The sequence below is a fragment of the Anabrus simplex genome, chromosome 1 (assembly GCF_040414725.1).
Source record: "Anabrus simplex isolate iqAnaSimp1 chromosome 1, ASM4041472v1, whole genome shotgun sequence".
NCBI classification, from domain to species: domain Eukaryota; kingdom Metazoa; phylum Arthropoda; class Insecta; order Orthoptera; family Tettigoniidae; genus Anabrus; species Anabrus simplex.
The window spans coordinates 462,326,094-462,349,385 of record NC_090265.1 but is presented as its reverse complement, the minus strand read 5'-3'; the positions used below and the strand labels follow the sequence as shown (position 1 = coordinate 462,349,385).

The 23,292-nt window shown below is 37.5% G+C and overlaps 1 protein-coding gene across 1 annotated transcript in view; it reads right to left on the bottom strand.

The window, feature by feature from the left end:
* Src64B (Tyrosine-protein kinase Src64B) overlaps positions 1-23,292 on the bottom strand; it is a 367,972-nt gene that overhangs the window by 32,106 nt on the left and 312,574 nt on the right. The window contains exons 4-7 of the mRNA XM_068225019.1: positions 22,562-22,823; positions 10,222-10,320; positions 3,365-3,618; positions 3,116-3,280 (exon numbers count right to left, since the gene is read on the bottom strand). Coding sequence (XP_068081120.1) covers positions 3,116-3,280; positions 3,365-3,618; positions 10,222-10,320; positions 22,562-22,823 — 780 coding nt within the window. The remainder of the gene's footprint in view (positions 1-3,115; positions 3,281-3,364; positions 3,619-10,221; positions 10,321-22,561; positions 22,824-23,292) is intronic.

The following is a 23,292-nucleotide window of genomic DNA, read 5'->3' as shown; positions in this document are numbered from 1 at the left end:
TTGCTATATAAAAAAAGGTCAATGTTAGAAAAATTCTCTCTTTTGATTATACATGTTCTTTTAACTGTAGAACAGAGAAAATAAATAATACAGTGGAGCATAATTTGTTCCAGCAACATGCTTGTAATCCAAAGCGCTCGTAAATCAAAGCAAATTTTCCCATACGAAACAATTGAAACGCGGATGATTCGTCCACAACACAATAAAAATTATTCGCATAACATTTCTAAAACAAAATATAACATAAAACAAATTAAATTGCACTTTAACTTACAATACAATCATTGTTGGTGGGAGGGAGACGAGAGATGACATGAATAGAGTTACTGTGTAGCATAATTTCACTAACGGAATAATTGCTATCTGTTGGCTCACTGGAATTGTTTTCTTTTCGTGCAACTTTAACGAGGAACCTGTCCAATGACTGTTGCTTTTGCCTCTTTTTGAGGATTTCACGAAAATGTGACATTGCAATGTCATTCAAAGCTCCATCGCTCGCACTGCTACAGTCTTATTCAGGTAGTGTTTTATACAAAATTTTGCACCGTTTCCCACACTTTGCGCTTTTCCCAAATCTTAGTTGAAGTGAGAGATTACATTGACTTTTCCTCCTCCTCTTCCCCGGACGAGATCTCCTCCATAACATCCTCCTGTTGTTCGTGATGCAGGTCCATCAGTCTGTTGGTGGTCAGTTCCTAACTATGTTCTTCCACCAGCTCTTGAATGTCCACATCATTCACCTCCAGCTCAATGGTCTTCCCTATGTATGTCAGTCTTCAGCCCTTAGGCTGGTTGGATTCTCAACAGCTCTGCCATCAGCTGTCATAGATGGCCTAGGCATCACTGAAGAGGCGTACTAGGGAAATGAGAAGTGAGGTGGTTTCCCGTTGCTTTCCTCACCGAGCCAGAAGTTGCTATCACATATCAGTCTGCCAAGCCCACTGAAATGCATGCACCAATCAACAATATAAGCAACATTTTCACACCATTCATAGCAGGGACTGGCTGCAGAAGGAATGGCATTACTAACATCGCTCGTACCACAGTCACTTTCATATAGTCAAAGCCAAGGATTAGAGAGAGACAGATCAATGAAAGTAACAAAATTGCTCTAGCCCATACCAGACGACATAGTGCACTGTAAACACTAGGTCCTGCCAGCAAACGCATCGACAATTGCTGGCTCATTGTCACCAACAATCCCAAGAACACAGACAGGTCACAACTTTACCCAAGCGGAAATGAGAGTTCTCTTGGTGACCCCACCCCAGGCTTTATCGATGATCTTCAGGCAGTTCACAATATGAAAATGATTTCTCCACGGGTAAGGTTTGTTCTTTCAGTCACTTCAAAACATCGCTAAAATAGTGCTTTGGTGTATAGCTTCTTGAAGTTCGAAATGACTTGCTGATCCGTAGGCTGGAGTAGTGTTGGGAGGAAGGAACTTAATTTTAATAAATCTGAATTCCTCCAGTAAGACATCCTCAAGGCCTGAAGGATGAGCAGGAGCATTTTCCACAACCAGCAAGACTTCGAGTGGCAGATTATTTTCCAAAAGGTATTTCTTCACTAAAAGACAAAAGACCTCGTTCATCCATTCAACGAAGAAAATACAAGTGACCCAACCCTTATTGTTGGACTTCCACATAACATTTAACCGACTCTTCTGCATCTAGCATTTCTTGAAGGCTCGTGGATTCTCGGTATGATACATAAGCAGGGGCTTTACTTTTAAATCTCCGCTTGCATTAGCACACAATAACATGATTAAACGGTCTTTCATAGGCCTGTGACCAGGCATTGAATTCTCTTCTGCTGAAATGTAGGTCCTCTTCAGCATATTTCCCCCCAAAACGTCCTGTTTCATCGCAGTTAAAAACTTGCTGTGGCAGGTAACACGTGGTAACAATGAGCCTCTGGAACTTAGCAGTGAATGCCTCAGCTGCCTTAGCATCCAAACTGGAAGCCTCCCCATGCCTCACAACACTTTGGATGCCACTTCTCCTCTTAAAGTTAACAAACTATCCCCTGCTGGCCTTGAAGCATTCTTCGATTTCTGTTTACGGACGTGTACTACATCGTAATTTACTTATGAGGTCGGTGTACAACGTCTTTGCCTTCTCTCAGATTACATTCTCAGTCACAGTATCGCCTGCTAGTTGCTTATCATTCAGGCGAAGCAACTTTTCTACATCTTCCAGATCACGTGGCCATTGCTTTGATACTCTTTTGACTCCTTTTGCTCCATCTACCCTTTTTACTTCTTCTTTCTTCTTTGATATTGCGCAAATCGTTGACGCAGACTGGTGTTAAAATCTCGCGATATCAGCCACTCGCATACCTCGTTTGTGCTTTTCGATCATTTCCTATTTAACTTCGATCGTAACCATCTCCTTCTTCTGACCAAATTCCTTTTCAGCCTTCTTTTCGTTCACCTGGCAAATTGTTGCAGTACAGTTACAACACTAATGAAAGAAACAAAACACGTACACTCGTACGGTGTTGACTATGCGAGTGAGGCACACCAACTGAAGTCCAGCACGGGAGATGATTACAGACACTCTCCCAGGAAAGAGAGAGGCAGAGGGGAGGGGAAAACTTAGGCACACGTGAGGCTCGTATTGCAGAACCTCACTCGCATATCAAGTTGAAGTTTATTAAAATATTTACCAAGTTACTCGCATTCTGAGGTTTCACTGTAACAAGAATCATCACTATCATCATCAATGTCATCATCATCATTATCATCATCATCAAGTAACCCTTCCAGTGATCCCATGATAGAGTTAAGTTTGAACACACATCATCAGTACTGAAACTATGGATTTGAACAGGGTTAGGACCAAAATTGTCTACATTACACCCTGGCAATGATTTTTTAAAAAATTAGAAAGGCATATTTCTCTCAGAGCAAACTGTATTTTTAAATCTCCAATAAGATACTAAATATGTATGATGTAGCAAAACATTCTATGAGCACCTATAAAGCAAACTTCCCCATTTGAGTCATAATTTGGTAACTCAAATATAAGGAGGAACTGCAATGCAAGCAGAAATGTTACAGACTTATGAAAAACTGGACATATTATTTTCTGGAAGTTTTGTCAGAACTTACCATACCAAACTTCACCAAAATTTCCTTGACCTAACTTCTTGATAAGTTGAATTTCCTTACGATCAATTTCCCACTGATCACGCATATCAGGTGAAAGGTCCCATATCTGTGGCTTTGGTTTGGGGCAAGGTCGTGCGAGCACATGGCAAAGACCGAGGGCATTTCCTGAAAGTTTCAAAAGAAAAGCTCAGTAACTTACACCATTCAAGTTGAAGAGTAATTAGTCAGCTAAACCATTCTACTACTTACTTTGATATGCTAATACTAGAGCTTGAAGTGTGCCAAAAGTTTGGGTGGTGGCAATGTAATATCCTCCTTTGTCCATGGGCTTGATTTTGTAATGTTTGACATGGTGACCTCTTGTTTCCTCCCAGTCTTTTACACTCAAAGAAAATCCATCTGGATTATGTTCACTGTAGCGAACCAGAAATGTTCCTCGAATGTTATCATCGGCTAATAGCAGTTTTTCTGCTTCCTTCCTCGATATTTTACCAAAGAACCAGCTAAAAAATAAGTTATTACAGAGAATAAATATTTGTATATTTAGTTTCATTAAAAGATCTAAGGCAGCATAGGGGATAAATTCAATGAGACTAAAATACAAATATAACTTGCATTATTAGGACACTTATAGTAAACATCAAATATAAGAAAGTAACTACACAATTTCTCAGTGGGGTGTACATACACAATATCGAAAAGCTATTCAGTTAATTATATTTTTAATATCAACTCTTAAAACAATACTGATATTGCCAGATGTTCTGCAAATGCAATGAATTTAGGTTATTTATAATGCAAAGTACAGATAAATAGACAAGACTTTCTGACTTAACTAGCACAATGAAGTTAAGAACACAGAGAAGAATCTACAAAAAAAAAAAAAAAAATGTAATTCCTTTGGCATGTTTTAGATCAATTTCTAACCTCATATGCTGTAGTTGTTTGTTTATTTTCAAATACTATGAATATGAAATAGGATCCAAAGTATGAGGATTAGTGTACACAGTAAAAAAGAGCCTGTAATTAAAGTAATGGTGTCTGAAATGTATCCTATCATGCTCTCTCCCTCCACCCCTTTACTCAATAGTTTCACTCATAAATACATATAAGAGGCAGTCAAATGAAAACTGAACACCCGCCATAACATGCATTCCGAGCGAAAGGTGGAAGCATTATTGTTACATATCGATACTGCTATCACTGTGGCAGGAGAATTGCATAGCGACGACTCACAGGTTCACGCAGTTGTGGGGTTATGTCTTTTTTTGGTACGCAGACTGGTCTTGTGTGTTCATCCAGCTGTAGAAATGGAGGCAAGCAACGAAGAGCAGAGAAGTGTGGTTTGTTTTTTGGTGGCTGAAGTACGCAAAACTCATCGTCGCATGTCTGCTGTATATGGCAAACACTGCATGTCCATGACAAGTTTGCACGAGTGGCATAGAAGATTCTGAGGAGAAACTGTCTAAGTATTTGAATCATACAGTACAGCCTCCGATTGAGAGCATAATTCATTCTGCAAATGTGCTTGTAATCCTAAGCACTCATATTATTTTCTGGAAGTGTTGTGAGACCATACCACACTTCACCAAAATTCCCTTTTTCTTTTTCCTTAAGAAATAATTGTAACTACACAGCCCAAATATATGTACTGCAAGATGATATGCACCCAGGACAGGCCCATCAAGCCATTACTCCTGATATGACAGAGCGGACTGAAGGCCTTATACAGAAAAACAGATGAATCACAGAGGAAGAAATTTGTGTTCAGGTCGGCATTAGTCATGGCTCCGTGCATGCCATTATTAAAGATCACTTGCACTTCCGCAAAATTTGCGCGCAGTGGGTTCCGCATCAACTGATGGATGGACAAAAGATTGACAGAACTGTGTTATGTCTGAGTCAGCAGTACCACGAGGAAGAGCATGTGTTTTTGTCCCGTATTATCACAGGGTAAGAAACGTGGTGCCACTATTTCGAGCCGGAGAACTAACAGCAAATCCAACTATGGGAACATTGCAATTATCCCCCACCAAATAAATCCAAAGCTTATTTAGCCTAGTTTTTTTTCCAGGTTGAACCGTGTTGTTCTTTTCTGTACATTACGTACAGTTTGCCGGCGTTTCAAATACGTTGCAGTATTCTTTGTCAAGGCGACTGAAATACCCCTACTCGATCCGAGGTAATCAGTCTCCCAGGCAGCAATTGCAAATTGTACGTAATGTACAGAAAACAACAACACGGTTCAGTAGTGCGATTGCTGCCTCGGAGACTGACTACCTCGGATCGAATAGGGGTATTTCAGTCGCCTTGACAAAGAATACTGCGATGTATTTGAAATGCCAGCAAACTGTCTAAGTATTTGAATCATACAGTACAGCCTCCGATTGAGAGCATAATTCATTCTGCAAATGTGCTTGTAATCCTAAGCACTCATATTATTTTCTGGAAGTGTTGTGAGACCATACCACACTTCACCAAAATTCCCTTTTTCTTTTTCCTTAAGAAATAATTGTAACTACACAGCCCAAATATATGTACTGATATAAAATGATCCACACAAGAAGCAACTTTTCTACACCTTCTAGAACACATGGCCATTGTTTTGATACTCTAATGATTCCGTAGGGACCCAATAGTTCTTCCTTCTTCTTTAATATTGTGCAAATAGTTGATGTAGACTTTTGTGTACAATCTCACGATTCGGGGCATATACACACCTTGTTCATACTTCTTGATGATTTCCTTCTTAACTTTCATTGTCATCATCTTCCTCTTATTGCCTTCCTCTTTGACATTTTTTTTTTTTCTTCACAGGGTCCACTGCTGTCGTAAATATACTAAGTAACAGTCACTACACTTGGACACAAAATAAAAAATGCTTTATTAGAGCTAAAACTTGATTACAGTGCTATAGTAAACAATTCGTATAGATGTTGACTATAGCAGTGAGGAGGCATGGTAACTGAACTCAAACATGGGAGAAGATTACCCACATTCCACTGCGCGAGGGAAATGATCGACTCAGATGTGATTATGTAGCGTTCAGGAAACAGATCAGTGCTACTCACAGTGCAAAACTTCACTAGTTTATCAAATGATAATTCATTTAAAATTTTTGCTCGTCTTGCAAAACACTCGCAGACCAAGCTGCTTACAAACCAAGGTTTTACTGTATAAGCATTTCACGATGGAACAAGACTCCATTGTTGATAACGAGCACTCTGTTGATCTCTAACTGCATGAACAGATGAAATCATTAAATATTGGTGCAATGTGTTTTCCAGAATCATCATCTAACCTCTAAGGACATTGCTAATACTACTGGGATATTTGTGACCACAAGCAGTGCATTTTGACTGAGGATCTTAACATGCACCAAGCATATGCGAGTACATGCAAGAGTGAGCACTTGGTCCCTTGTCACTCAGCCTCATAACAAAACGAGGAACGCATGTGGCTGTAGAGCAAGTTAATCGTTAAAACTGATATCGAACCAATTTCTTTGAATAAGAGTGTATGTGATGAAACTTGATAGTACTTGTTTGATATTCAGTCAAAGCAGACCTCTTAAAACACTGAAATCACCATCGCAGAAAATCCAGCAGGATTGCAGCAAAGAGAAAGTGATGCCCAAGGTTTTTTAATTTGCAAGGAATTATTCATTCAGAATTCATTCCTGATGGTGAAACTGTAAACAAGGAAGCGTATCTGAATATTTTATGTCATCTGGAACAGTCCATTTGTCATAAGCAGCAAGCAGCCTGAGGTGCGATGAAGTGAACAACGGTATCTTTTCCATGACAATGTGTCTGTACAACGGTCCCTACAGAGGGTTACTCAGTTAAGTTTGGACGATTTTGACATTTTGTCCTAGGCATAGTTGGCCGCAATGGGCTCACCCACAGGAAACCACAATTTGTCCTTGAACGCTCTGATGTCACGCATGTGCTGATAAGGCATTTGTCTATAATAAGACCATGACAGATGCCACCGTAAGACTTACTAGCAAGCTTCTAAGTCCCTTATCAGTGCTACTGCGCATGCGCGGCTAGTTGGGTATATAAGCATGTGCAAGCTGCTGCTTGCTCATTCTCAGCAGAGCAATGCCACATTATAAATGTTCACGTTATCTTATGTATAGGTCCCCTCGACCTATAGTGAAGAAAAGTATTATTCATATTGATAGTTGTGCTAATGGCGATTGCTATCATGCTTTTGAGTTATATAAACCAGATGAGTCTGGTGTATTATTAGGTTGGAGGATGAACTTGTGTGTTTACAACTTAGTGACAAAGGCAAAGCATGTATGAATATTTATGTGTGTGTATTTCGAGATGCACTTGCTACAGTTGAACACTTGTCCGATATTGATGATCAAATTATTGGTTCTAACTTGCTTACTGCTTATGCATCACAGGACGCAATGACTGCTGCTAATAAATTATGTTGGTGTTCAAAAAGGAAGGCTAAATTATGGAGGGGACACGTACTCGATGTTGTAATAAATATAAAATCAGAAGAGAGTTCATTGAAATTAAATTGTGTTGGGTAATGCAACGCTATACATTAAAGTATAGATCCGGTTATGCTCAATGTGATAGCCACGGGCACGGAATATTGCCCTACATCTCAATTTCTACTGTACAAGACTTAGACGGAGTACAGGAAGAGGAATATTATCCCATACCTCCTTGTACACTTTCCAGAGACACTCAATAGTGGTGCGATGTCTAGAAGAAAGAGCTCTTTCAGGAGACCAAAGGCACAGAAATCCATTCGCGAGGCATCCAGGGATTTGACATGGATGTCATTAAACGGTATGGCACGGTCACCCGTCTCTGCTTCTTTTATCTCGTAGTAGGTGACTGATGATCTGGAAATAAGACTGTATAATTTATCCATATGGTTCCCGACATTTGAAGCATCTTCACTGTACACCCAAGGGACATCTTCGTCGAAATAGGGGTCCATGACATTCTTCTGGAAGTAGGTAGCATTGATTTTCACATATTTTGACACTCTAAAGATTCTGAGTTTACCCCAGGCACTATATCCTGCCACTACCATGAACCCCCTAGCAAACTTTTCTTTGTTTCTTTTGATGAAGTTTGAGTGCCCCTTTTGGCCTTTTGGGCAAAGATACATTGCCCGGGGCTTGTTGGTTTCATCCAAACAAACCAAAGCTTCACCTAGGGTAACAACCAACTGCCATTTATCCCCTGTTGTGTAGTTTTCAAATAATTTTCTGGCATTAGTGAAGCATTATTTAACGTGCCTTGATTTCAAAGCACGTCCACGTGCCTTATGCTGCTTTACCAGGTTCAGATCTTCTTTAATTATATGATAGACTGTACCTTCAGATGTGCTTGTGTGGCTGGTAAGGTGTCTCTCAGTAGGTGGATTTTTCTTCAGGACAGCAGCCTTTACCTTCTTAATGATGTCCGGAGTCCTGCAGAGTCAAACTATCTTCCGCCGCAATTTTTTTGAAGTTGTTGTTTCTGGCTGGAAACCATTCTGATGTAATTTTATCACAATGCCTACAGAGGACTTACTAGTGTTGAGACCTTTCACTTTACACTGTTGTACAATCCTCGATAATGAGAAATTCGCATCAGAAAGGACAACAATGTAATTTGCCATATATCTACAATTCGGCAGGCCATGAGGCAACAATGGTATGATATGACTGCACACGGCACTTCACTAAATCACAATGACCAGACAGAACAAAAAAAAAAAGACATGCCACTGCTTCCAAAAGAAGCATGTGCACTCAAGGTCGCGTCCTGTATTAACTGGGGCCACCATCCGTATTGGTCTCACAGTTTTTCATCAAACCTGGAAATTCTGTGCTTCAACATTCTGCTAATTCACCCAAGAACCCTCTATGACTTTCACCATTTTGCAGGGATGAGGATGCATATGAAAGGATCGCTTTCGTCAGCAAAAGCTGTATGACAGCAACTATGGAGGATTTTAAGAAACTTTACAAATGTTGGTAAAGTGTAAAGAGGATTACTTTGAAGGTGGCTGGGCATCAGTCTCGGATGATATTCACAATAAAGATTGATTAAGGAAATATACGCTTAGTCCCCAAACTTCTGGATCCTATCTCACTATTTTTTCCATTTTAGTGCTTCAACACTAATAGAGACATGATGATTTATACTGATCTGAACTGACAGTACTAAGCAACTAAGTTTGCAGTGATATACTACGCAGACAAATTTGGAAGTTAAGCATCCGTTGTGAATGCATTAGATAAAAACGACACATCTTCAATTGAAATTCTTCAAAAGTTACTGAAGACAGCTCTTTGAACAGTTATTTATCATTTATATCTGCCAATCTAAGCTTCTTGTGTAAAACCACAGACATACTTGAAAAATCCACTAACCTGTTGTCCATTACAGTGAAGGAAGTGTGTGGTATTAAAAATAAATTAGATTCACTCTCGGTTTCATAGGTACAGGGACTGTTAAGGTCAAATGTCAAAATTTGTTCTGTAAAAACACAGAGTTTAAAAATGTGTGAAGTTGCTCAAGTATTGGAGGGTGCACATGTTGGTGAAATTGAAGGCATTAGTGTTGGTGACATTCCTCTCTTAACTATGCACATCTGATATCCTGTGATGTCAAACGATCATTTTCACAGTATAAGGCGTTCTTCAGAGATAATCGGCATGCATTTGTGATGGACAATTTGGAGATGACGTTTGTTGTTCACTGCAATTCTGAGACTACTTCCAGCAACTAATATTCCAGCATGTGATTGGTGAGTACGAACTGGTACAATTTTTTCAAAGATGATAGGTTGTTTTTGCTATAGTTAAACAAAACATTACCATTTTTCTAAATACCACTATGTTCTAATAAAAAACTTTATATTTATTTACCTCTTGAACGTGAGTGGTTATGTAATATTTAAAGCAGAATATTTTTAAGTTTTTATCAAATATTTTTAGGTTTTTAGCACATAAAAAAAATATTTTTCCTTTTTTAGCACATAAAAATCTGCTTCCTAGTCATCATTGTAGTTTAGGTTAGCTTAATTATAAATTATAGTTCTTTATTAATTATATTTTAAATGAATATTCAACTTACTCTTCACTTTCTATGGATTTTTCTTCAGCTACAAAGTTCCATGGTATAAGCCCTTCTTCTCCTGTGGTTAGGTGTCTTACTTTCCACCAGTCTGATTCACTAGAATGGAAGTGCAACAGTATATTACAAGATCATACATTTGTTTCAAAATGGTACTAATGTTAGTTCCCAAAAAATAACAAAATCAAAATGCAGTAATGACGCATAACTATAATATTATCCAATATAGCTTAATCAATAGCTTCTGCTTAGGATACCAAAATTTTATCATTATTATGAACATTTAATAAAGAATAAACAAATAACAAAATTAATGAGTAACTTCATGATTACAAGTGAGTGAGTGAGTGAGTGAGTGAGTACGAGATCATCTTAAATCGTCAGTTCCATGTGCTATGTGTCTAGGAACAGTCTGAAAAGGGGTCTTTAGCAGAGACCATAAACAGTATGTCCAATGATTGGAAGTGCAGCGCTACAATGTTAAAAACTAGAATAATAGCACAATTTGTCAAGAGTACGGGAAAAAACAGGAGGAAGAACAATACTATTGTTGCTGCTGATGCTGTATACAAGGGGCTGGAGATAACAAGGCCAACAGCTCCTCATACATAGTGTGTGCTCTCTATGAGTGAGTGAGTGAGTGAGTGAGTGAGTGAGTGAGTGAACGCATGTGCACATACTATGGTCATCTTTATTTACTAGTTTCATTTCCGTATTGATAGTTCACTTATGTATAGACAAGAAAAGGTTCCACCTTATCAATACAATTTTATTACCATAAAAGTTAGCTTACAGGACCGGTTTCGACTTTAAATAGTCATCATCAGCTGTACATGCATACCTTAACATATGTGTCAAGCATTAGTTAGTATGCCTTTTCCTAAAGAGAGACGCCATGGGGAAGCATCATGTCTAAGTGGCCAAATTGGGCATGTTGAATGTAAAATGGTTATGTACTATAATTCAGGTACCTAAGTATAGAACTATTGATAAGGTGGAACCTTTTCTTGTCTATACTATGGTCATCTGACGAGAAGTTGCGTGCATGCGGGGTAAGGAGTGCAAAGGGTAGGCATGGCTGCTGCGCATGCGCCAATCTCAAGTCTCAAGGCCTTTCAATAAATATTCGGTTCCATACACGGTGATTCTTGTGAACCAAGGTGCTGCTGTGAAGTTTCAAATTGGTAGTGCAATTGCGCTTTAGTTATACATTTACTGCAAGTACTGTATAATGAACAGTTTAATAAAGAACACACATCTCTTTCAGAGAACTTGCACTGTTTATCACGACTAATGTTTGTAGCGTAGTGTACTACCTGTTACTCGTGCCGTACCTACAAGCTGCCGCGACTTCTCGTGATACGCAGATAGTACATACATCAGCTGCAACTATTTTTTATTGAACATATGTAACCTGCTAGGAACTGAATGTCTCTTAGTCCTAAAACACACATCATCTTATAGTAATTTCATCTATACAGCAGTGGTATACAGTGGTTCTGAAAAGTAGATATGCTCTGCTCTCCAAAGTATGACATATTAATTACCAGATGTAGGAAGTTCAATTTAATGTTCATCATTATGTAAAAGGAATGTAATCAAGCCATAATGATATAGGTGTAACTGTAATCTCATGAAAATTTAAGGACTTCTAGCCAGAGCATATGATGTCAAACATTTGACTTTTCACACAAAGTAATTAGTGACATCTCACCTCTAGAAGAAAAAAATTGAAATATTTTCTTAAAAGTTGCAATTTACCTCAATGAGATGTATAAAATTATTTATTCTCAATGACAGTGAACAATCTATATAGAAAAGGAGAATTGAGATATATTGCATTTTTGTCTGAAAATTGTGATTTTATAATAGCTTCTTATTCAGTTTCCTATATCAAAGTGCACAAATAAACAGGAATCGTGCCTAATTCATAAATCATTCATAAATCACCTGTCACTATTCTGTTAAAAAACTTTTTGACCTCATATATGAATCAGAAAACTCTCTGTCCTATTACACTTTTCACTCTTCAGCATCGTGCAAATTACATTGTGTACTGACCTCAAAACTGAACATTTCTACTGTCATGTTTTTCCCATTGGTTTTTCTACTGTCTACTGTATGCTCCACTACTTGCAAAAACTATGTATTAAGTTCCTCCACAAGATGTTCTGTTGCTCTGAATCTACTTGTGAAATATAGCTGTCTTCCTTGTTTTGTGATTGTGTGATGATGTGATCATAAAATGTGTTGGTGCTTTTCAATTGGTGCAAACTTTCTTAATGCTGTCAAAAATAGAGTGGTAAAGGCATTTCCTTCAAATTAATATATCATCTTCCAGCATTGTCGTTTATTTGGTGGAAAGTCCTCGACACCATGATAGGGCACAGTCTCGGCCCAAATTACATTGCACTTATTTCTCAGGTTTAGCATTTCTCTTTTGATTTCCTGAACTTTCTGGTAGCAATACAGGAAGTCTAAATGCTTAGACTGAAGGACATAAGAGGATATCAGTGTAGGTACAACTGTTGCTAAAAATCAGTAACAAAAAGGAAGTTTCAATGCTGGTTAGAAATTTCATGAAATATTATGTCACTACTACTGTTTCACCATCCCAATTTGAGCTTTAGTCAAATACACTCTGAAAGAATTCAAGGAATGAAGTGTGATGTTCTTTCACTATGTGAACAAGACGAGATGAAAAATTCCACCTGTTGAAGCATTTCTAGGCATTTTCTTTGCTGTACATTCTTTCTATTTATGAAGTTGTTTAGAGGACTAGTGAAAAAAAATTATCCCAATCCCATTAATGTCTGAAAAAATATTCTACATTCCTTGATACGTGAAACTGACTAAAGCAATGGATAAATATGGCCTTCGGAAAGTGTTCATGTACTTTAGTTCTTAGTTCACTTGTGCGGCCGGCCATCACAGCTGCTTCGTCGAATGTTTACACAACCAACTTGTCGTTTAAGTTATTTTTTTAATGCTATTTGTTCGGGGCATTGACCTATAGAGATCTTTTATCCTTACTTGCACCATAGGATATGAAACTGTGAGTAAATGAAATTGCAGAAGTGTAGTGTGTTGAATGTGAGGAAAGGAACATTAAGGACGACACAAACACCCAGTCCCCAGGCCAAGGATATAAATCATTTACAATTAAAAACCCCTGACCAAGCCGGGAATCGAACCCGGGGCCGCCAGGTGACAGGCGGACGCGTTGCCCCCTACACCACGGGGCCGGACTGTAGTTTAAGTTAAATTTAGTAACAATGTTTTTCACATGTTCAAACAAAACACTGGCTGTTCGATCAGCACTGACATCAGTGAAAGAACCTTTTGTGAACCTTACACTTTCAAAATCAACGTACCTCAGAGTGGTTGATAGTTAAGACAAATTTATAATGTATGAAGGTTTGTAAAGAAGAAGGGCAACAAATGTAGTGTGTTTTATTTTTGACTATTTTTTCTAAAAGTCAATGTACATCAAGTCATTTTGTATTATATCTGAAGTTATGCAAAATATGGCTGACATTTCTAGGTGTGTACTTAATGCCAATGTTCTCAAAATGGTATTTGTGAAAACAGTGCAGCCGTGGCCTTAATTACAGTACATCTCCAGCATTTCTCTGGTGTGAAAATAGAAAACCACGGAAAACCATCTTCAGGGCTACCGACACTGAGGTTCGAACCCACTATCTCCCAAATACTGAATACTGGCCGCAGTTAAGCGACTGCAGCTATCGAGCTCAGTTTGTCCAAGAGTTGTTCTATCATACAAATTGAGTCAGCCATCACAAATATTATGATGGTTGAGACATAGAAGCTATTCTGCTTCACTGAATACCCCTACATAAAAACACAAGAACACACTCATAACACAGGCTAATTATACACATTGTCCACGCTGCGTGTTATTATAGTTATCAAAATCATAAGAATGCACACTGCTACAAACATGGCACGTAGTCCACTACAACACCGGTACATTCTAGGCAAGTTTTTCTCACATTGAAGCATCCAAAATGAAACTAATTTTGCCTTGTGAAACGTAAATTGTAACTAGATACTCTTACTTTAAAAACGTTCTTCAATGCTATCAGCAGTACCTCACACAATCTGTTTCAGCATTAAACCAAATCACAGTTAATCATGAACAGTATCATAAATCAGCACAAAGCTGCTTCACTACTGTTGTAGGTTAGCAACGAGTCCTCTGCTTACCAACCTTGATTACTGGTGTGAATACTGTGCATGCATCACCTTGATCTCAACAGTGGCAAGCCAAGCGTTAAGTGTGTTTCATACCCTTACTACTGCAGAAATTCATAGTGCAGTATTTGCTTGCTGGTTACTGCAGAAAACCATACAGCAGCAACTGTATTTCTTTAAAATTGACATTAGGGCTTACGTTTCTTCTCTAATCCAATGGGTAAGCCTGGCTTAGCCTGCATTCCTACATTGAACCTCCACGGTTATATGTAGCCTGATATAGACTTCCCTATACAATGCAAAAGCTGTACAAGAGGCAGGAAGTGAGGCCAATCTTAAAAATACTGTACTCTTTTGTGCAGTGCAGTTCGTTTTTATGAAATGTTACTGTACAGTAAAAATTACATCCACACCTATGGCTGTCATAGGAGAATTGTGTATGTGATTGGTCCCACAGGCAATTTTCTTTTGAGGCAAAAAGGGCAAACGTGGTATTACAGAAGATATGATAAGTTTGAACCAACAGACATGTCTATACACTGCCATTTTTGTACAGTCTTATTACATCAAAATTGATATAAACATGTTATTTCAAATTATGGTAAAAAATAAAATATGACATGTAAATTACCCAGTCTCCAATGAAGAGCTATAAGGTGCAAACCTGCATGGTTCATGGTTCAAGTAGCTGCATGGAATTATGTAGAGGGTACATACCTAGCTTCTAAGAGCAGTGAGAATTCAAACCATCCTTCACTCAGGCTTTTTTTTTTTTTTTTTTTTTATTCTCAGTTTGTATTTAGGTAGACATCCTTTATGAAAATTTAACTTTATTTAAATCTCAGATATCCTTATTACAGAGTATTATAAATAAAGTAATTAGATATAATAAACATCGCCACATGAACATCAACTACAGACAAATATATTGCGTTTACCATTGTCAACATTATGTTGGACCCATTTAACAAAGTAATTAGGTACATAATCCAGTCATTGGAAATGGTTAACATTATCTGATTTTAAGAGAGGCATGATCCTTCAAAGCACTGTGGTGTTAGCAGCACAGTAAACCTGTCTACCCATTCCAGACACTGTTCCATGTATTCAGGTGATAAGTTTACAGATATCGTCCCTACTCTGGCAAACCAGCAAATCTGCAAATTGTCAAAAGGTTAGAGGAGCTGAAAGAAGTTGTGATTACTCATGTCAAATCAATTTTTATATTTAATTATTGGTTTCATGTGTTAGGCATAAGGAACGAGTTACAGATGTGGGACTTTGTCAGAGGGTAGATAATATTTAACCAATAAAATCTACACCAAAACTTCAGAAGTACAGATTCCCTAGTTTGTCACTTTCGCTAGTTTGCCAGAGTGGGGACGATATGACATTACTTTACAGAGAAATAAGATGTAATGCATGGGAAACAATGCTTATAACAAGAATGATTTCCTGGATAAAGACTACCGGCTGCCGATATATTTCCAAGGGTTGAATGATGCCTGCATGAAACGAGATGCCTGCATGAAATGATGTCTGTTGGAAGGAAACCACCTGTTCATGATGCTCCAGTGATGTCTGGTGATAACGAAGAAGTTGTCCATAATGCAATTGAGAACAACCCACAAACCAGCCTGTCTAAGCAGTTTGTTTCATTAATCAGCTCATTGTAGGTGCAGGAATTGGATGCTGATCCACTGTTCCTAATATAAACTGCCATCTTAATGTCTACCTAACATGCGAACCTCCTCCTCCTTTCTTCTTTTCGAGCCTATTTCAATCCACTGCTAGATATAGGCCTCTTCCATATGCTTCCATCGTCTTCAGTCTTGAGCCACTTGGAACCAGCGTGTTCCAGCCAACAGCTTTATGTCGTAATAATTAGGGCTCAGATTTTTATGATGTCATATTTAAATCATGGATTGTTTTCCCATGCTTAAGTTAGTTTAAGCACATTTCTAACATTTGTGAACATGATGAAGCAGTTTTTATCGGTCATATAAATGCATATTTGTCCATATTTTAGTGATGGGTCATAATTTGGCCAATTCATTGAATAAGAGCATACTTTTAGTCATATCTATAGAGTACTGCACCATATATAGTTCTGATAATTGCTTCATAATGCTTGTGCAGATGATTGTAAGGAAAATTGTTCATCAACCTTCACTTTGTGGTAACAGGATTAACCAGGAATGTGCTGTCAAAACCTGCAGGTGATAGGTTTCATATATACACCTGCAAAAGCCATCTGAGATGCCAAAAGTATGATTTACTGTGTGCAAAGAAGAAACAAATAGCTACTTTTCTCTCCCTCACTTCCTCCTTCCCGATAGCCAACATTCAGTTTCCTTGTTCTGCAGAGTGGTGGAAAGGAACCACACAGTATCTATGCCCTTGAACAGTATCCATTTGTCTCAGCTGTTGAGTAGTTAAGTGTAGATTTGAAGATGCCTAAAGTAACGTGCAAGGTTGTGAGATTTTGTTAAAAATTTAGGTGAAAAGTATTTAAGTACTGATATATTTTCTTTTGTAAAATATGCAAAGCAAGAATGATGGCTGAGAAATTTTTTGCAACAATGTAATAGTGCTAAACACAAAAGCAGTGCAAAAAGAGAATTAGCCACAGAAAGCAGACAACGATCGCTGTTTGAGAAAACAAGCAGCAGTTCATCTCCTTCGGGAAATGTACTTCAGTTTTCTATAACCTTTGTGAAATGGTGGTTTCTTTTGCAGAGGTACCAAATTTCCAAACGTGTTTAGAAAAGTGCATGACTTATCCCATTCCCTCCAAGTCCATGTTAAGAAAGAACTCTCTGACTTTCTGTTACAATAATACAATGAACAAAATAAGAAAGTGCGGCAGCCATAGCCAAAACCACCAACACAGACGGTAGATATGTGGAAAATATTAATGTAGGCATGTGAGATGTTTGACAGGATGAACAACTTCCGCATCATTGTTGTTTTCAACACTGCAATGAATTTTTTGCAGCCAGGTAAAGCAGAATGGGAGAATATGCTCATCTTCATAATGGATGCTGCCCCTTACATGGTAAAAGCAGCAAAAAGATTTTAAGTTCTGTATCCCAAAATGGTCTTGCACATGCACTACATAAAGTGGCTCAAGAGGTTCGCAGGAACTACTCTGAGGTGTTAAATTAATAAATTTCATTGTTTGTCTGTACTGAACCATAACTTTCTTCCTGCTAAACAGAAAGTATTGGATAAAAAACTAGAAATGCTAAAGAAAGAATCGTTTTCAAGCAAACCAGTCTTAGGAGCTAAACATTCTCCTAATAAAGATTTAATCAGGAGTTTTCTTACACCAGTAATCCACCTTTCCAAGACCGTTTTGAATGAGAAAGAAATGCAAATTCCTTCTAAAGGACCAAAACATAACTGGCCTAATTTCAACCTGGCCAGAAAGACCACAAAACTTGAGGTGGAATCGGAGGTTGCAATTGGTAAATTACCACATGAGGTGCAGGAGGAAGTTAGATTAGATTTAAAAAGAAAGTTGCGCAATAGTTTAGTTACTAATAATAAAGATAATGCCGTTTACAGTTCCAAGGACATCAATATTGATAAAAAGTGTATTATAGAACTTAAAAAGAAGGTTAAAGATGAGGAGCTCATTATCACGAAAGCAGATAAGGGTAATGTGATGATAATTATGCCTAATGATGATTACATTCATAAGACTAAACAATTTTTCAATAATTACAACTTTTTGTAATAATTTTCTTTATGGTAATGCCTATTATAATTGGAGGTTTTGGAAATTGATTATTGATCAAGAAAGACCCAAAGCAAACTCTACAACGCCAATTAAAACAAACATTAAAGAATACTTCCTTCCTCTTTCCCGAACAGAAGAAGTAAATAGTAAATATGAACCCGGGCCTTCCAACAGCGAGAGCACTCTCTAAGATTCACAAGGCCAGGGTTCCCATTCAGCCCATAATAAATTACAGACTCAGTACTCTATACAAATTAGCTAAGTTCAATGAGAAATTCCTTAAACAACACTATAGATTTACGGCAAACAAATTCATAACGAGCTCCATAGAACTGGTTAATAAATTAAGCAATTTTAAATTACAAGCTCACCAAACCTTACATTCATTTGATATTGTCAACATGTTTCCGAGTATTAGAACTAATATGTTGCTTCCTATTGTTTTTAAGAATCTAAGATCCTACAGTCAGCTAAGTGAACTTGAAATACAAGATTTCATGAAATTGGTTAAGTTACTTGTAAATAATAAGTACTTCGTCTTTGACAAGGTCATTTATAAACAGGATGGGTTGGCAATGGGATCTCCGGCCTCGGGAATCTTGGCAAAGATTTATCTGGATTCTGTGGAAACATACATGATGAAGAACGACAGAGAATTTGACAACATTCTGTTTTGGTTTAGATTTGTGGACGATACATTAGTAATTTTAGATGAACGTGTTAGGGACGCAACGGCTACTCTGGATGTACTTAATAACATAGACCCACAGATTAAATTTACTTTGGAGTCAGAAAGTAATGAACCAATTAATTTTCTTGACTTAAAAATCAACAGATCGGATTCATCTTTTGCTTATAGTATTTTTAGAAAGCCTACACAAATGGCAGTCACTATTAGACAAGACTCAGAACACCCACAGAGTCAAAAAGCTCTACATACAATAGTTTAGTAGAACAGGCTTTTAGGATCCCCATGACAAAAGCTAATTTGAATAAAGAACTCAATGTAATCCGTTCAATGGCTAAGGTTAATGGTTTTAGTGAATGCTTTATTGAACGTATCATCAACAAGTTCAGGTACCGTTTACAAACCACTTTGCCCAAAGACAAACCTAATCAGAAGGCGTTTGCAATATTTACTTATAATAAGGATATATATAAGTTTACTAATATTTTCAAGAAACATAATGTCAAGGTTTTGTTTTGTACTGATAATAATAATACACTTGTATTGCACAATTCAGCCTCAGTTAATAGATCGAACCCATATACCAAATCGGGTGTGTATAGATTTAAATGTAACGACTGTGGGTGCACATATCTAGGTCAAACAGGACGAAGTTTTAAAATTAGATACACGGAACATACCAATGCCATAAAATATAACAGATTTTCCACGGTAGGCCAGCATGTACATGATCTAAAGCATAAATTCACATCTATAGAACAGGACATTGAGATCTTGGAGAACTTAGGAAAAGGAAGTTTGCTGGATGTTACGGAGGGTTGCTATATACACCTGGATCAGTATTTTAATCCAAACCTTAATTTAAATGAAATTTCTGAAAAATCAAATATTCTTTTTGATTTCCTCATTGAGTTTTTTAAAAATGTACATATCCCGGTCAATAGGGCGGTGTTTCATATTATGCGTAATAGTTTTACCAGTTGCTTTTTACGACCACGCCCTCTGGAGCTCCAACAAGTTGTCGCTCCTCAGTTGCTCCTCCCACTTTGCCCTATTTCCCCCCTTCGGTCCCGACCAACCTTGGACACTTGATTACTAACACAACACTGCTCGCTAGGCTTCATTGTGCTTTGCATGGATAGCGATCTTTTGAGGTGAGTCACGTAAAAACGTTTACGTTATAAGACGTAATTTTATATTTTGCCTCTTCAGTTAAGTCATAGTTTATCTCATTCCTATTATTTTAGGTCCGCATTGAACTGGGAACGTTGTACTTGTTAACATCTTAAAAGGACCGATTGCTCGTTTCCACCTCACTAGGTTTGCTCCATTAAGCGACTCTGAAGATTTTATTGAAGTATTTTAATACGATTGTACGTCACGTTTTAAGAAGTGTGTTAAATTAAGCTAATGTTTCTTCAAGACTATTTTATTTTTAAGTTGTTATTTTAAATCCACGTTATTTTATTAGTGAGCAAACTGGTTTACATATGTTTTCATCAATTTAAGTTTTAAGACTCGCAAGTCTCAGACTTGTAGAAAATATGGACTTTGAGACAGTATAATTGTAACACAGTTTTAGGTTGTTAATATGGTTTTAAATTGTGTTCAATTTGATGTAGATAAACTTATGTGATTGCCAGTTTTTCCAGGAACCTATACCAGCTGATGATGACGCAAAAAGGCGTCGAAACTAGTTCTGATTGAAATATGTTGTAAATTCATCTAAACAACAGTTTTTATGTATTAAATAAGGTGGATCCAAATTATAATAGAAGTTGTAATACTCTGAGGTGGACAAATTCATTGCTAACGGCAAAAGATTTTTGTTAAGGCTTCACTTAGAGTGCAAAAGTTTAAAAGGTGCCATCACTACCCTTTTCCCCACAGCCCGGTCTACACATTGGGGGACTTGGCTTGCTTTTGCTAGTTGCTTTACGTCGTACCGACACAGATATGTCTCAAGGCGACGATGGGACAGGAAAGGGCTAGGAGTGGGAAGGAAGCGGTCGTGGCCTTAATTAAGGTACAGCCCCAGCATTTGTCTGGTGTGAAAATGGGAAACCACGGAAAAACATTTTCTGGGCTGCCGACAGTGGGGTTCGAACCTACTATCTCCCGAATACTGGATACTGGCCGCACTTGAGCGACTGCAGCTATCAAGCTCGGTAGAACTTGGCTTGATGCTGCAAACTATTATTACACAAGCTACAGTGAGAATGCAAAGTTTTTCAATAACTTTGACAGAAATGATTCATCTTCAATCAAAACTATACAAAAATTGTTTTCATCCACCATGTCAAGAAAGTCTACATAAAATAAATTTCTCTGCGATTTCAAAATCCATCACGTCTTGAAACTGTGGGTATGAAAAAGTATGACACATTAAGCATTGTGAAGCAACGCTGAACGCAAGTTATCAAGAGCAAAGGGCACAGTGGGAAAAATTATGACAAGGGCTTGAATTAAATCCCACGTACGCAACATTGTGTAAAGTTGTTGGCATTCTTTATGGAAGAAACAGAATTAGATGAAAATGAACTGAAACTTTCTACTAAAGATTTGACTTTTTTCCAAGTATTTCCCTGTTATGTTGTGTAATGTAGAAAAAAGTTTCTCTAAGTACAAGCTTGCTGACAACTAAAGACCCTTCAAATTTGACCATCTGAATTTGCATGTCATCGTCCCATATAATATAGTGAAAATGAAGGCTAAAAAAGGAATGAATTATTTGAACTGTAACTTTCTTAAAGTAACTGCATTTCCATTGTTCATTGGTTTAACTTTTACATCCTATTTTCTGAGTTTTTTTGGTCATATTTTGGTAATTTTTAGGGCATATATTCATACATATTTCAAGATTTTTTAAGTCGTAGAAATCCGAACCCTAGTGATAATGGTTATTATTCATCTTCATTATTGTGGCTTGCATGAGACTGAAATAAATGCATAAAAATATTCTGCCAAGTCCTGGATTTAAACCTCTGAACTCAAAACACAGCTTTGGCCATTAATCACTGCAGCTATGGACAAGTTTGTTGCAGTTGTCCCAATACTGTAACATTTCAGTGTCAACCTAGTTTCTGATCAAGACAGAGTGTTTCTTTTATATGCACAGCATGGTTCTATGTGATCATTCATTAATATCTACTTATTGCTGGTTTATCAGCAATGAATACATATATCTCAAGCCTTGTACCTACTCAAGAATTTATAATGAGTTGACAAGGGAGATATTTGCATGTTCGGTTTTAAAATGTAGGTTCCATAAATCCAAAGAAATAGGGGCAGCTGAATCACCTAATATAGCTACCTAACACTGGACCAACAGAACTATCTCCACTTTCTTAGGTACCATCTGTTCTTCATTTTGCATTATATTCCTTGAAGCATGTAGAACAAATCCTGGTTATTAAACATACACTGCTACGTAAATGTCTGAAATCATACTTATATTTTGTTTATTATATACATTCTCAACCACTGGGATCTTAAATGATGTGAGGATATTAAGTCATAATTCAGCCTGTGGTACTCTTAAGAGAGACTGTAAAACAACTTGTACAGACAAAGAAATACTGCAGAATAATTCTAGTCATGCTTGCTCTTCATCATTTTCATAAATGGGTTCACAAGTTGTAGGAGGATAAATTGACACAAGAATAATGGTTATGGAGAATAAGATAACTCACGTATCATCAAGAATTTCCATGTGATCTCCTTTAACAAAAGACACATCTGCTGCCTCTCGAGCCTGGTAATTGTAGACAGCGACCACAATGCGTCTTGAAGGACTAGGATGATATGGTGTAGTGGGAGTTCGGATAATATCCACTCCCCTAGCGCCATGTATTGCAGGTGGGCGGTTTGAGTCATGGATGTAACGAGGATCTCCTCCATTGCTTCCATTATTCCCAGTGTCAGAACCTTCATGAAGTTTATCAGGAAGGTAGGCTGAAAGTGGAAATATTAAAATGCATTTCATTACTAATTGTTTCATATGATTACAATCACACTTAAAGAAGAGACCATATCTGGAACTTACAGATCACCAACACATCATTAACTTGAAAAACCAACTCTTCTGATTACAGGAAATGTATGCTTTCTAATGAAAAAGCATATCCTATGTATCAATTGCAAATATAATGTAGTTCACTTAATTTGCACCAGACAAATTTCTACTTATTCCATAGGTTCATGTCAACTGCAAACTGAACAGCTTCAGCTCGTATTATGCAGATAAGACTAGTATTTTTTTTTTTAAGGTTTATATTAAATGGAATTAGAATTAACTATTAGAAAAAAAGAAAAAAGGAGTGCATGGTACTGTATTTAAGATTTTTGCAGATATACTTTTCTCAGAAACAAGTGAACCTATAATGTTTGTTATGGGTATCCGCAGTGTTTATATCTACATAGG